This window comes from Dromaius novaehollandiae, chromosome 3 (assembly GCF_036370855.1).
Source record: "Dromaius novaehollandiae isolate bDroNov1 chromosome 3, bDroNov1.hap1, whole genome shotgun sequence".
Taxonomy (NCBI): Eukaryota; Metazoa; Chordata; class Aves; order Casuariiformes; family Dromaiidae; genus Dromaius; species Dromaius novaehollandiae.
The window spans coordinates 99,515,816-99,531,508 of NC_088100.1; the positions used below are offsets into that span (position 1 = coordinate 99,515,816).

Sequence of the window (15,693 nt, forward strand, 5' to 3'; positions counted from 1 at the left end):
TAGGTAGTAGCTTGAGCAGTTCACATGCAGAGGTTCGCTTAACTGTAAATCTTAATCATCTTTAGCAATTGTCAGTTTTTAGGGCCTTCAATGTACTCTGTAAATAAAATTACACTCTAAAAATTTGAAATATGATAAAAAATGTATGCTTACTGGAAAATCCATTATGAGCCATATATCTGTAGGCTTTCTTAAACAAGGCTTTTGCTTTCCTTTTTGATTTTGTTGACTTAGCCTGATTTCGACCATTAATGTTCGAAATGAGAGAGCTCATGTCGCACCTGATTAGCTGTTCAGCATCCATGGAGGAAAAGAGCCCTGATCTAGTGTGATAGCCAAATATATATATATACACATATATTTTTATATATGCAACAGATATATATATATGTGTATATATAAAAAATGTTAAATTTATTTTTTTAAAATCCTCCAGTTTTCATCTTTTCTTTATATTTTTAATGACAGCCTTGTTCTTCATCGCTGTGGCATATATAAAATATTGTTTTCCAAACTGTGTTTTATGCCTAGGAATGCAATTTCTGCATTTGAGCGTCTTTCTCACTGTCATCAATAACATTATAAATTTGTCTAAATTCAGCAAGTAAAAACAAGCTTGAAAACTATGTTTTATACCACTAGCTGCAGGGGGCATAAAATTACGGTAATTTGTGGCTTTACTATTGTCAGTCATACACAAGAGTTTTCTAAATGGAAATTTGTCATGCTTGTGGCACTGAGCATGCTACAAAGCTGAAATGCATTTTTGTAATACGAAAGCATTGAGAAATTCCCTACAAAATGTGCAAAGCTAAATATCCATTCCCCTTCCTTCTTGCTTTTAAAAAGGGGCAAAGCCGAAGCACGTGTGTCCAAATCATTTGGCAGCGCTGGGCTCCACCGCAATCAGAACATGTGCTTTTTGAAGTAACAGTAATACTTGGCCAAACTGCTCTTTAAGGTGATTATTAGTAGGAGAAGCAGGTTCACTGGGAGGGCAGGAAGGCGATGTGACGCAGAAGACCCACGTCATTTTGCTCAGACTCGCTCTTGGAGCGGCATGTTGGTGTTGGCTTTTCAATTGCTCCAGCTGGCCTGAAACACCATGGCAGCTCAAAGGCCAGTGCCAGCTTGCATCTGTATTGCTGGGGATTACAAGCCAAAAAGTTCATTTTTTAGCGAAAGTTCACTTTACTAAAAAAGCAACGATACCACGAGAGCTCTGCCTTTCTCAGCCGAGATCAGATGCCCTTGGGACAGCGGCTACCACACGTTTCGCCTCTGACTTACCCACTTGTGAATCTAATCTACGCTGTCTCCTGCGACATCCTGCTGATGGTGTCAGCTAATTAGGACCGTGTATGTCCTGTCTTTGCAAATTTTCAGTTTGTGCGCTACGTCTCATTGCTGGCTGTTTTGGTACTCCATTTCCTGGCTTCATGCTTTTCTCCAATTTCTCCACTGTTATAAAGCAATTGGCTATTTTAAGTAACCCTTGTAAAAGATCTGGGCATTTGTTGAAAAGCAGCAGGTTTGATAACCCTCTGTTCTTTTAGGGCACTCTCTGTTTCGTGTCATGGTTTGAGAAGGAAAACTTGCTCTCGTGTCAGGCACAAACTGCTGTTAGAGGTTAAAGTGGCGTTTCAGAGATGCTATACTTTTTCTTCTCACCTTCTCGATGAAACATGAAGTCTTTTTTATTAATAAAAATAAAAAAAGCAAAAAAACAACAGAAATGCTTTTCTAAACTTTCTCCCCCAACCGGCCAGTAAACAAAAGCAAGTAAAGATAGTGTTTGAGGAATGATGACGTTAACTTATACGCTGTGTGTCGTTGCCGGGCACTGAGAATTTATTGCAAATATGGTGGTCTGTATGTTTAGTTTTCAACTATTTGTGAATGTTTATAGGTCTCCAATTGCTCTGTGTTTGTCTGAAAATTCAGTACTGCAGTAGTAGATGAATATCTTGTGGGCTTATGTGCCTGCGTCCAAAATACAAATTCTTTTTGATGCAAGTGGCATCGTTTGTTTACTCGCTCTATGGGTTCTGGCCAATATTTTATCACTTATGCCTCTAACCCTACTTGTTAAAATATATGAAAAAATTTAAGTGAAGCAGAAACAGTACTGAGATATGCTAATAATGTTAGTAAAATGTGACTCTGATAAGATGCTTCAAAGTGGCAAAAGACCCGAATGTGCTGGTGAGGACGAATGCTGGTTCTGGAGCCATGGTGTGAAGTTTGAGGATAACTCTCAAGCTGCAGTTTCTTATCGTTGGAAGCATTAAAGGTATCAGGTTTTGTGACCATGAAAGCAAAAGAATACGAACATAACTTACAATTCGAAGTAAATCCATAGGTTTGATTTGACAAAAAATCAACATTACTATATAGTTTTATATTTAATCACATAAATTGGCGACAACACTAATAAGAGTTATGGATCCAGATTGCTTTCTAAATATTCCCTGAAACAAATTAGTCAGCTGTCATATGCACTGTGTGTTCATATATATACACACATACGCATGTATACGTATTGTGTATCTATACCTGCATATACATATACATGTACATATGTATACACACATATTTTTAAAGCTCATAAGTTCTTAAAAGGGTTAAGCAGTTTTAAAATTACCTCAACCCACTGCTTAAACATTGTTGCCTTAATTAATAGCTGCTAACATATGAACGGCTTGTCTTGGCTCTCAGATTAAAAAAAAAAAAAGCAGCATGTCACAGAGCTCTGTGTACACTGTTTCTTGTCTACTGCCATTAAAATTAATCATTATAGCTAAAACCTGAAAGGTTTGTTATTTCTGGTACAAGTGGGCAGATCAGCATCTGTAATTTCTTACACATAGATTCTCCCTGTAGAGTGTATCGCCTATGACTTTTTTTAAGGTTTTTGGTGATTTTTTTTTTTTTTTTTTTTTTTGGGAAAAGTGGATACTTATTGATACCTGTAATGGATTTAGCATTTCTGAATGCAATTTGCAGTGAACAAATATGGGACGGAACTTTTAACAGCTACTTATTAATTTAGCTTAACCAGAGTGAAAGCTAGTCCTTTTCAAACGACGAGTTAAAAGTATTTTGGAGGACTGCCATTACACCTGAGCCAATATGCAAATTAGTGTTTTTATAATCCATTTTCCTATGCTAAAAAAAGTTTGTCCCTTTTGCCAGTGGAGAGACTGCATAAACTTGGAGTGGAGGTTGGGGAAGTACTTCCCATGTCTCTCCAAGTTCAATATTTTAAGCAATTAAAACCCAAATTTTTCTTATCTGTTTCTTCACAGTTGTCCTCTAATACATAGGGGTGTTGTACCAACATAAGTTTCCATTTTGCACACACTGCTTTATTTTTTGTAGTATCTGTATAAGCAGCAAAGAATTTTTGACTTCTAAATTTGATGAAGTTATTTTTCTTTACAAATATTGGTGTTGCTTGTATTTGAGGCCCTCATTCCCAAATTTGACACGCGTGCAAGCTGAACCCTGATCGCACATCGCGGTTAGCTCATATGTTGGCAGATTCCAACAGCAGCCAGACAAAATGCCTGACTTGGAGTTCATAAGCAGTTACATGTTGTGTCATTTCAAACCCAGTGATATGGAACTGTTCAAATGTTGCATCGACCTGGTTGCCTGCCGCAGCAGGCACCATGATTCATAACCAAGGAGGTCTCCTTGGTGTTGTCTTGGAGTGTAGAGGAGAGCAAGGATGGCAGTGGGTGAACCTTTGGAAGGACAGTGTTGCCCACCCGGCTAGTAGTGATCTACTCTGACATAAAATCTGCCTTACCTCATTTCTTAAGTCACGACAAAACCAACATTGTCACATATGGAAGAGTGAGTGTGATGAGCGGCACGTGGTGCCTGGCTTGTGATCTTCAGTGTCCGTGGCGTGAGGTAGCTGCCAACTCCTCTAATTTCTGTTGTGCTGGTTGAGGAAGCACAGGGAAGATGGGGACTTCTACGGGCATAGGGGAGTCTAGGGTAGAGGGATGGCTACCCTGAAATTTGAAAAGCAATGCTGAGGTGAAACTAGATGATGATGTTTAGCCTTTGCTAGAGCTCACAGGAAGGTGTCCATTCCCTCACTGGCCACTTTTTTGGAGCAGCAGCTCCGCTACGGCAAGGTGAAACCTGCACAATGTTTTCTGCCCACAGCTAACATGAAGCGGGGCAGGAGCAGAGACACCAAAGTCCACAGCGTAATCTTCACTGCGTGAGGGGTGCATAATTCCACCTAGGCTTGTATTATTTCTCAGCTCCTCATTGTGCGAGTGGGGCAGGTTGTGTGTCACCCACCCACTCTTCCCTCTGCTCGTGCCTGTACACAGCCCCACAGCATGCTATTGTTAGGTGTGAGCGCTAATTGCTGGTGTTTCAAGGCTCCTATCTTCTTATTGCTAAAGCCTGTAACAATAATCACAGCCTATATTCCCCATGCCCAGGCATCAAGGAAACAAGATATGATCATAGGCAACCTGCCAATGTAATTGTAGTATATCGAATGTGAGCCTTCTCTGTGTAAACACAGGCCTGGCCACATCCTATGATAGCTCTTCCTACACCCCATACGATGGCTGTTCCCAGGCTCGCAGCTTGAGTCCCCATTATGTATACATCTACCCTTGTCATAACACCACCTCTGAAACACTCACACCGTTTGGTCCTGCTGCATAATGTTGGGAGGGTGGAATTTTAAATTGAAAAAGGCTGTTTAAGTAATGTCAGCAGCCTGACTAATTTCACAAAAGGAAGGAAATTCAAAGTTAAGGCTATGGTATATTCTTATCTTCGATGCCTGAAGATTTCTGTGCATGACAATATGCCCCTAAAATTCAGAGCTGTCCCTTATGTCTTTAATTTCTCCCATTGTCTCTCTCCTTTTTTTTATTAAACATCAAAGTGAATTCACAACAGAGAGTCAGCCTAGAATTTAATCCTCTAAATACCTTGAAAATAGAGGTTTAGACTAGAAGTACCAATATACACCCTTAAAACTTCAGTGTAATATAAAAGAGATTCTAATCACAACAGATCATTACAAAGAAGAGTAAACCACTTTAAAAAATTGAGTGTCTTAAATATAATAAAAAGGAATAATTAAGAATCAAACAGGAAGCTGCTATTCTGACAATTTAATGATGCTGAATTGGACTGAAAGAATTGGTTTTGCCATTAGAAAGCAATGGAAATCTGATAATTTCAAAATGGCACTAGAATAAGATCAAGAGTATTTTTCGAAATCATATGAAACAGAGAGAGAAAGGAATGGTAGAACTTGCCTCAGAAAAACCTTGGAGTGTTTTGGATTCCTACTGCTGCATAAGGCTGGAGCTGTTGTTTTTTTTCAGACTTAAAGTCTTTAGACAAGGGTCTTCCTCAGAATTTATTACTGTGTGGCCTCTGTGGAAAACCATGTGGCAGCCCTATTTGCCAAAAGGAAGTAATAAAACATTGGTGGTATTTCATTTTTATTTCTTCTTTTAAAAAAAAAATCAGATTTACATAACAATATCTGGGGCATTATACAGCCGATTATACTAGGAGTTTTTGAGTGTGCACAGCACATCAATAAATGAAAGCAGAAGATGCACTATGTATATAAACACCTAGCTATGCATCCAAACATTATAAAAACAAGCAAGCTAATCATATAAAATGTTTGCACAATTGTGCACCTAATTTGCATGTGTGCTTACCATGACTACACATGAATGACAGCCATTTATCTGCCCTTATCTAATTTTCTGAGCATTTGTCTTATGACTACATATAGGTAGGTGCATGATTACAGGCATTTCATAGATTGCGCCATTAGATTTTTAGTTATTGGGTGGACAGGTTTGATATTTTCTACCCGAGACTCTTAGGAATCAAAATTGGCAAATTGCTATGATGTGTATCAGCATGGAGAAAGATGTGATTAGTAACAGTCAATTTGTGTTTATTTATACTGTAAAAATGGATACAAGAAGGTAAAGTAATTTTATCTGTAACAAGAAATCATTAATACAGCGAGAAAATACTTATTTTGGGCATCAACAGCACATATGTGGAAGAGCACAGGCAAAATCTTAAAGCACTTGAGCAATTATAAGCAACACAGAATAATTAGTATATTTTCTGTCCTCGTCTGTACCAGCTTCTCCTGAAGCTTTAGTGAAATTCTCTCTCCATGTTCCTTTCCTCTACATTATTCTGTGAGTGCTGAATTTTACTTGCTACAGAAAGCGAAGTGTTTTGTATGTGCTAATACTGTTTCTCTCACAGGTTCCTTAATTAAATACATGATCACTATACATTGAAAAATTGACTAAAACCTCAACTACCATAAATTGGGATAGGTCCTTCTGAATCCACAGCCCATAGCACAGGCTATTACAAGATGTAGATAGCTCAGATGCATCTTGCCACCTATAAAACCATATGTCAAAAATAAAAATGTGGAAGTCTCAATTTAGTTTCCTTTATCCGAGACAGTATGGTCTAATCCAGGAGCACAACCTGGCTTCTCACTGTTGGTATTCTGCTGCCATCCTGTGGTTCACAGGACTCACTTCATTGCTGCACACTGTGCAGATACCTGTTCCTGCTGCGAACATTTAATGACATCTACAAAGGTTGCAAAAATTAAGCTTGGGTGCTTTCCATGCTAAGCAAAGGTGTGAGTGTTTTTGTGCAAGGGACTTGTAACCTGCTGCCCCGTCTGCATGTTTTGCTGTTACCAGTTTTGATGTGATTTCTGCTTGATGAACCTCAGAGATAAGTAGTATAAAATCAGGAAGCTAATAATAATACCAGCGAGGATGAGATAACTTGCATAGAGAGGTTGTGAATCCAGGTCCAGAGACTGAGTTACCTGTAACCACGGACAACACAAAATTAGGAACTGGCAAAATTTTCACGCTGTGAAGCGATACCTCTCCTATGCGTGCACTTCCTCGATCCTACCTTCTTTTCCAGCTGGACATAACTATTACCTAAGAGGTCACTGTAGTCTGGCAGTCAATTACAGCTATGCTGCTTCTAGTGACAGTAGTATTTCAGAGGTATGTAGCTCAGCTTCCAAACAATTTCAGCAAGCACGTAGCTGGGGTTTATATGGGAAATAGTTGCTCTTTTAAAACATTTTTTTTTTCCCCAGTTCACCAAAGGGAAAGGCATGAAAGGACTAACTGTTGTAGGGACATCTGAACACAAATCTGTCTGAAGCAGGGTTGTTGGCAGCTATAGCTGTAGCCCTCCAGGTGTAAAATGTCAGGAGATTCAGCTGCTCTATCACTGAATCTCAGAGTCTTTGTACTGGTGGAGTTCATGCCTCTAAGTCTTTTTCAACAGGCTTTGCAAGGCAGCTCTGGGGCAGCAGGTGCAGGCAAGGGGCAGCTGCCCACGGCTGTGCTCCCCGCAATCATCCACCACAATTCGGGAAGGTGCGAAAAGCATCCTAACATTGGCCTTGGCAACAGGACTTGCAGGTGGCAGCCCAGAGCCCCCAAAATGTGGCAAAGTGGTTTCCACGGGCAGTGTGTTCACACCCAGCCAGCTCTGAGCAGGGGCCGAGTGCATCTCCGTCCCTGCACGGCTGTGCCTGGAGCGCTGCAGGAGCCAGGGAGGCACTTCCCGAATTCCTTCCCTCCTCTGCAAACATGACGTGGGAATAATCTCATAGCGTTTCATTAAAGTTTGGGCTTTTTGCTTCCTTTCTGCTTGTTTGGGACCAAGTGGGGGCTGGGAGAGGGAGCAGCATGCGTAACCCCTGTCAAAGCTCTACCATACCAGGGCTTCATCAGCGAAGACAACTGTCAAAACTCAAATAGCACCAAGCTCCAGGCAGCAAAGAGCCAATTTAAAATACGCCAAGTGTGATCTGACATTGCTTCTTGATTGGGTCTAGTGAATTTGTGGCCTACAGCATCTACTTAAATATGAGAGGTATGTAAATAGCGTTCTAATTAACTATCAATTATAACAATTTTTATTGGAGAGCAACTTACTAGTTTCCCTGGTATGTGAAGGGTAATGTTTCCAACAGTCATTTCGTATGTGAGTTCATTAAACTGAACTTGCATAAGGCCTTGAAAATTCCATCTAAGAAAAGATATTTTAGAAATCCAGAATGGAACTGGGGGAAAAAAATGGCAGAAAGAAAGAAATTGGTATAAATACACAAAAGTATAAATGCACTTAAAAATAGCTGTGTTACTGCTAAATACAGTAGGTTTGTCTAATTTCTTGATATCCAGAGACTGTAGACAAATAGTTTATTATTGAATAAAAGGGCAGATATATAAATATATGGCAATGGAAAATTAGGGGAGGTTAATATCTATATCTATCAGTCTCCTACTGCCAACTAAGCCTCATCAGAATTTCACATTCATCTACTGAATATAATTCTTGTTACTAGAAGAATGTAGGGGCAAATCCAGCCTTTGACTCGTGCTTTTTTTTTTTTTTTTTTTAACCAAACCCACCATTGTTACCTCATTTTCAGATGGAGAAACTGATGCCAAAGGAATGATGCGACTCCCCTGTCACCATGCAAGAGGACAATTGTGGTGGTGGGAATAAAGCAGAGCTTTCCTGCATGGCGCTTGCTCAGCTTCCCAATTACCGACTGCTGATGGAAATGACCGGTGTTTCAGTTCTGAGGCTGTCCTACCTGTCCAGAGGTTTTCCAAGTTTATCACAAAACCGCCGCTCAGGTAGAAGGACGTGAAAAGGACGTTGCCGAAGAAGGCCGACAGCTGCAAGGTGGGCAGCAGTGCCGCCACCCAGAGCGCCATGGTACGGGCACAGTAAACAGCCAGCCACACGGAGAGGAAGTTCAAAAGGAAATGTTCTGGTTCGGGGCTGAGGTTTGCCAGCCAATAGATGGGAATCCCATAAATGATAACAAAAGCGCAGTGCTCTGGGAGCTCCCCCAAAATCTGTTCAGGAAGGCGGGGGGGAAGAAGAGAAAAATAAATTGAACGGCAATCTCAAAACCTTCTGAGATGCATCTTATTATGCTTATGGACTACTTAAAGTCTGCAGGATACTGCTTTAAAATGTGATCATCTCCTTTTTAGGTGCTATCAATGACACACACACGCACACACAAAAAATCCCCAACAGAAATAAAAATCCTCACTAATTTGTTCTCCAGTTGTGACTATTCCTATCACTAATTGTTAACTTGATAGGCTTCTTGTTAAGGAATAGATGTTTATTACAGTTTTATCAGTTCCTAAGAACTTAAGAAACTTGCCCTATTTCCCTTTGTAGGCTTGGTAGCAGTAATACTGTTACTGACTCATTGCAACGGTATGTTTTGTCCAAATTTTAGTTGAATCTCATATGAATTCAGGTTTGAGATAAACTGTGATGATGGTTGGTCCCTTCCTCACTTTGTCCCAAGGACAGTCCAGCTGGTTAACTACTTAATTCATTGTAAAACAAAAATATGCTTAGGATATGCTCAAATATCTAAAGATATATATAGTATTATGATTTTTTTTTCCTAAAAGGCTTACTATTAGAGGATAGTAGTAAAGTTGCAACAAATTACATTGATTTTTCTAGGAATAATGTACAATCTTTGTGACAGAATGCAAAGAATGTTTTTCTCTGGCAACCACTAATAAGCATTTAAAATCTTGTGCAGAAATGGAAACCTAAATTACAGATGCCATGGCAAGCAGAACTCATCTCTCAGTGGCAAAATCACAAGGAAAGGATTATTCTAAATCCCTATAAGGAGAACATAATTAAAAAAAAATCCTCTGTAATTTATTTCCAGAAATTCTGGCACTTTATGCACTTAATGCAATTGTTTTTTCTGACCAGTACAGACTCAAACAACTGTTGGAAATGTCACAGTTAGCACCTTGCTATTTCTGTTTTACAACTGCTGTAGCATTTAATATTAATTTTTTGTGTTATGGATCAAGTCACATTATCAAACTTTCAAAGATATTTCAGCTAATGAAACATGCAAGTATGTGAAACTGTCTAAATCCTCATATTTGTCCTGCAGAATCCCCAAATTTCAGCCAAATAACCCAGTGGAAGATTCCTCTACAGCTTTTTTGGCCTAGGATCTGAGCTGTGATTTATGGTACCAGGTCTGGAGTAGTTTGAGGTTTAATGAGTTAATGCCAGGGAAGCAAGAATGATAGCCTTAGCTGGCAGATGCAAAAGAATATGACTGTGATTGTTTATATAACAAAACTTTGAGGTTTTTTTCATGTTAAAGCCAGCTGTGTGTATTTCCTGGCAACAAAACCAATTACCTTAGCAAAGAAGTATGGACTCACAGAATACATTCCATCCTCCAAGTCATGATAGAGCATCACTCTTTCTGAATGACCTGCAACACAAAAATGAACAGACTGATTTCTTCCTAGAATTGCCTTCAATATGTATAATTTTTTCATTGATTTAAAAATTACTTTCTAGTTTTGATTGCTTATAAAATTTACAATGAAACTGACACTTACATTTGGCAATAACATCCAAAATCACTGTGAATGGGGTTAGTGCACCTATCATGTACAACAGTGCTGTTGTGTCACGAATAGAGAGTCTGGTTTTTTCATGGCCATAGTACAAAAATCCAATTAATAATGACATGAGAAGGGCCTCAAATCCATGGATTAATAACGTTGAAAGATCTCGGAAGTCATTGGAGACTTGGCGACTAGGAAAACAGCAACATTTACCATAAGGTATAGTACTTGCTAATGCCAGATATATTTAGATATATTGCCTCAAATGCTCTTCTAACGTGTATCTGTGAAACTTGCTGTCTTTGAGGAGGACAGGAATTTGGATGTTGGGTCCTGTAAATGTTTTTACCTGATCAAAGCTATTGAGCATCTATAGCCACCTAGTATTTTAGAGCTGAAATGCTGAAAGCTTGGTGGAAGGCAGTGGGGCAGGAAGGTCTGTTTTCTTTCTCAGGGGTGCAGAACTGATTACTTAACTTACAGAAGTCTCTCTGTCAAGGGCCTATAGCATAGACTAATACCATCTAATACTGACAGTGATATTCCACATGTGTTGAGCTGGTTGGTTATAATATATATACATTTTGAGAACACATGCATCAAACCCAACTTCCATGCTGGTTCTAATCAGTGAAGCCTCCTGGCTTCAAATCTTAGACCCAGGATGAGGGTGGCAGGGCCTGAGCTTCCTGTTTGGCTCCCTGGCTTTGCTGAGGGCCAGGTCACCTTCCTTCAAGGCACGGAGATCAGAATGGCAGGACTCAAAACCAAGACAAATATTCCTTACCTCCTGCCACAACTTGACCCCACAGGTTCTCAGCAATGTGAGCAGGAGGAGGCCGGGGCTGGGGCAGAAATGGGGCCATATGTCTGGCGGGGGGCTGCTCAGGTGGCTGGGGAGACCTGGCACAGCAACTCCTCTCCTCTCAGGCTCACTCCATCCTCTTGCTCCCTCTCCAAACCTTCAGCGTGTGCTCAACTCACGCTTTGGGTTTCTTCCTTAATACTTTAAAATACAAATGAACATGAGGTATAATTGTTTATGCTGGAGATACGGTTACCTTAATAATACCGTGAACTGCTTTAGGACTCCTGGTAACTGATCACTTGAATGAGAAGGTATGTTAACAGACTCTTCTGAATTTACATGGGAACTGCCCAAAAGAAAAGATAAAGCAAACTGAAATGAGCTCAAGCCATGGCAGTAATTCCACATCTGTCATATGACACATATATGTTCTTTATTTTCTTTACCTTTGTTGGCTGGATGTGTTCGCACCATCATCTCCTTCATTAGCTTTCCATAAGAAATCATCAAAGTCTTTGACTTTCTCTAGGAACAAGTTGGCAAGAGTATTTACTCTTCTTTGGCTTTCCAACTCCTTTTCTGTGTTCTGTTTATCAATACTGGTCAAATCAACTGCAAGACATTATTTGACATGAGTCTATGCTACAGATGTGATAATCACATTGTGTCTAGAAGCAGAGATTGTATCATGAACAGAGAGTACAACCTCTGTGTATGCATTAAGCTACAATGGTTATTCTTAAAACTTTATCAGTTACTCTAGGTAATTAGAGAAGAACAGCTTGTTAATGTGTATTTTTTTCTTGGGAAATGTGTGTAAATAAGTATTAGTTATTTGATGAACCACTGACAGATTTTATAATTGCTCATTATAAGATTAAAAAAAATACTATTTCAGATTTTTGTCTAATTTTAATAGTGGCTTGAAAGAGGTGCCAGAACTGAACAAGTCAAATTCCCTTCCTGGTACTGTAGGTATTTACAATCTGTTATGTGAATTTGACTTAAATGGCATGATTTTTCTCCACTTGTAGAAAGATAGTTATCATCTCCTTTTGTGTCATGCAGATGTACCATAAACTTTACCTGAAATTGAGAAAGCCTAAGAAAAACACTATCCAAGGACAACATAGTAGCAGCAGTAATAGTTCACTTAGCATTATGGTTTTTTTAATTAATGAATTTTAATTAATTTTTTATTTTTTTTTAAGTTAATCCCATACTAGGGTTCCCATTTCCACTTTCCTGCCACCCATATTTTCTCATATGGTGGGGCACCATAGCTTCCCTCCCTCCTGCAGTGGGAAAGAAATCAGAAGGGAGGCAAATACCCCAAATTCTCCATCCCTGTATGGGAGTGCTGCAACCCCAAGTTACAGCTGCGCTTGGCTGAGTGGTGACAAAGGTGTCCTTGCAGGGATTGACATCCAAGTTTATCTCTGTACAACTGATAAGAGCTGCCGCTGGCTGCTATATAAGCACAGCCCAGAAAGTTACTCCAGAGCACTGCACTCGGGTGACTGTGCAAGGTTGCCTAGCCAACTCGAGTGCAAAGACCTGTGGGTTGGAGCTGAAGCAACCTGTGTGGTAAGAGGCTGCTGACATCAGGTTAAGAGGGCCAGATTCCCTTCAGATGTTGCAAAAAGCAGTTAGAGAATGAATGGATTTGGAACCATGTAATTACATTTCTTTGAGAAGAGGAATAAAACAATGGCTCTTCTGGGTTTATTTTTTTCTCCTTTCCAATATGCTCGGGTGGGCAGCATTTTTCTTTCCCAGGTATGTGTTATTCCTCACCTTGGGAGGCTAGCTTCCCACACTTCTTGAATAAGAAGTCAGAGAATAACTGTTCTCAGAAAGCAATTCGTCAGCTCATCCATTCCTTTTTCAGCGAGGGTAAAAATTTCAACCAGATAAAATGTGTCAGTAAGGCTACTAAGCATGTGGGAGAGTTATTACACCTCGCAGGGATGGAAGGAGAATTATTAAAAATTGATTTTGTTCAGATCTCTTGGTTTTGTTACATTTCCTGTACCGACATATAAGCAAGGGTCTTATTAAAAACTGAACTTGCTGTAGTATTGATTCAAGTCATTCAAGCCACAAGGCATTTTAAGATAGTTATGGTCAATAAAAATGTAATGTGTTAGTTGATACACTTATGAAAGCAAATGATTTCCAGTAATATTTTTTTATGGCAATGTTTGATACTAACCATAGAAATCTGCAGGATTGCTGTACTTTGGGCAGGGATAGCCTATTTCTGTGAAATACTGGACCATGTCTCTAGCTGTTCCAGAATAGACAGTGACTCCAGAAGTCAGCAGAAGAACTAAATCAAAAAGTTGAAAGATATCTGACCGGGGTTGATGAACTGAAAGAAGAACTAATCTGTTTCCTCTGGCCAGCCTGGATAATGTTATCACAAGGTTATGCGCAGTAAAACTGTCCAGTCCAGATGTGGGTTCATCAAGTATCAGTATTCCTGCCAAAGACAATAAGCTTAACTGTGTAAAGCAGTATGTTCAATCTGGAAAATATGTTCCAAGTGAAATGGTGCTAGTGCATGAAATCTCCCTCATATATTCATTAAAATAAAAAAAGTTAAAACCATATTTCATACTAGCATCAGATAATATTTAACAATATTTCTTGTTGGCCATATTTCTTTCTTATCTTATTGAACATAATGATAGAGAATAATTATTTTAAATCTTGTCTCGCTCCCTCTGGAAACAAAATACTGTTTCTGATTTTCACTGGGAAGTAGATTCAAGTTCCTTATTAAATTTGTGTCCTTCTTTATGGTTTTTCTTTGAGCATTACTGAGCACTGGAGCAGGCTGCCTAGAGAGGTTGTAGAGTCTCCATCTTTGGAGATATCCAAAAGCCGTCTGGACACCATCTTAGGCAACCTGCTCTAGGCGACCCTGCTTAAGCAGGAGGGTTGGACTAGATGATCTAAGGTCCCTTCCAACCTCAACCATTCTGTGATTCTGTGATTTTGCACTTTGCCTGTACAAATATCTGGTACATTAATATACAGTAGTATTAGTTTAGTATACTGCCTACTCAGATATGTTAAACTATACACTATATTTAGACCTCTTGTATTACTTGTGTAAATATTCACATGGCATTAATTTAGATAGCTCCTCCTCCCAAACTGTGCTTTATTTCACACCTATTCAAACATGTATATGAAGAGATATGTGTTTGTGTTTGGATGTTTTTTGTTTTGTAGTTGGGTGTTTAAAAACTTGAAAGTGATTTAATGCCTTGCAACGTGTGTACACAGACATGGTTTCTGTGCTGAGAGATACGAAGTTTGAAATGCAAAGAAAGCTCTACTTATTTTTCCTAGAACTAATGATTTTTTTTGACTTCAGTGGCAGCACATCTATCCCTGAGCATCACTTATCACAAAAAAAGACTTCTGCTTGCCCTAAATAACAAAAATATAACTTTGTATAAGCAAAGACTTCTTAGATCCTCCTCCCAGCAGAGGGAGAACAGCTAGAAAATCTCCCTCAACAAGTGGCTCAGCTGAGATTACTAGAGCTGCTAATGTACGTAAGAACAAATAGGGCACTTGGTTCTGCAAAAGTAGCTGCCAGGTTCAGCCTTGCATTTTGCTTCTGCTGAAGACGCCCGTTACAGCAGTGATTTGCATAAGATAGCAACAAATGACCATGTAGGCAAGGCAATGACCTTCCCTGCTAACATTTCACATGTGAATAGATAGTATGGGGGAGAAAGGAAAACAATCCAGAGATCTTACTAGGCCAAAAACCTTGCAAAGTAAATTGTGGCATATGGTGAAGTAAAAACCAAGCCTCATACTGAGATGCACAAACTATATCCCCTCTGCGAGGGGGGCTCCAGACACGTTTCAGTGGTTTGTGTGGCAGCTGTTTCGGGTGGGAGTGGGGAATGGCTCCCGGAGGCAGCCTGCCCAGATCAGATGCTGCAGCTCCCATGGCAAAGTCGAGCGTACGCCAGCTTCTGAACTGCTTGGTTCACAGTATTCTTACTGTCACGGTTGTAGCATTACATGTCATCAGCATCGATTTCGGTTTAAACTAATGGACCAGCACCCTGTCACTGTGCCTGACTTCATCCTCTCACAGCCCCGTGTCCCTGACGCCTGCAGCCACGGAGGCAGCCGCGGGGTGCAAAGAGGGCGCTGGGAGTTGTGCTTACCTGGGTTCCAGAGCAGCTGCACGCCAATGCTCACTCGCCGCCTCTCTCCTCCTGAAATGCCACGGAGGTACTCATTCCCGACCCGTGTGTCTGCACACTGACGCAGCCGAAGTTCGGCTATAACGTCTTCTACCTGGGAGAATCAAACGGTAAGAGTGATAAAGCAGGA

The 15,693-nt window shown here is 40.0% G+C and overlaps 1 protein-coding gene across 2 annotated transcripts in view; it reads right to left on the reverse strand.

Moving 5' to 3' along the window:
- Window positions 1–5,027: 5,027 nt before the first annotated feature.
- DYNC2LI1 (dynein cytoplasmic 2 light intermediate chain 1) overlaps window positions 5,028–15,693 on the reverse strand; it is a 57,513-nt gene continuing 46,847 nt past the window's right edge. The window contains exons 15-23 of one of the 2 annotated variants that reach the window (XM_064509586.1): window positions 15,525–15,657; window positions 13,538–13,807; window positions 11,769–11,934; window positions 11,576–11,668; window positions 10,506–10,705; window positions 10,299–10,375; window positions 8,687–8,954; window positions 8,019–8,146; window positions 5,028–6,883 (exon numbers count right to left, since the gene is read on the reverse strand). In XM_064509586.1, coding sequence (XP_064365656.1) covers window positions 6,746–6,883; window positions 8,019–8,146; window positions 8,687–8,954; window positions 10,299–10,375; window positions 10,506–10,705; window positions 11,576–11,668; window positions 11,769–11,934; window positions 13,538–13,807; window positions 15,525–15,657 — 1,473 coding nt within the window. In that variant the 3' untranslated portion in view covers window positions 5,028–6,745. Of the gene's footprint in view, window positions 6,884–8,018; window positions 8,147–8,686; window positions 8,955–10,298; window positions 10,376–10,505; window positions 10,706–11,575; window positions 11,669–11,768; window positions 11,935–13,537; window positions 13,808–15,524; window positions 15,658–15,693 lie in introns of those variants that run through there. The other variant, XM_064509587.1, reaches the window with a different exon arrangement.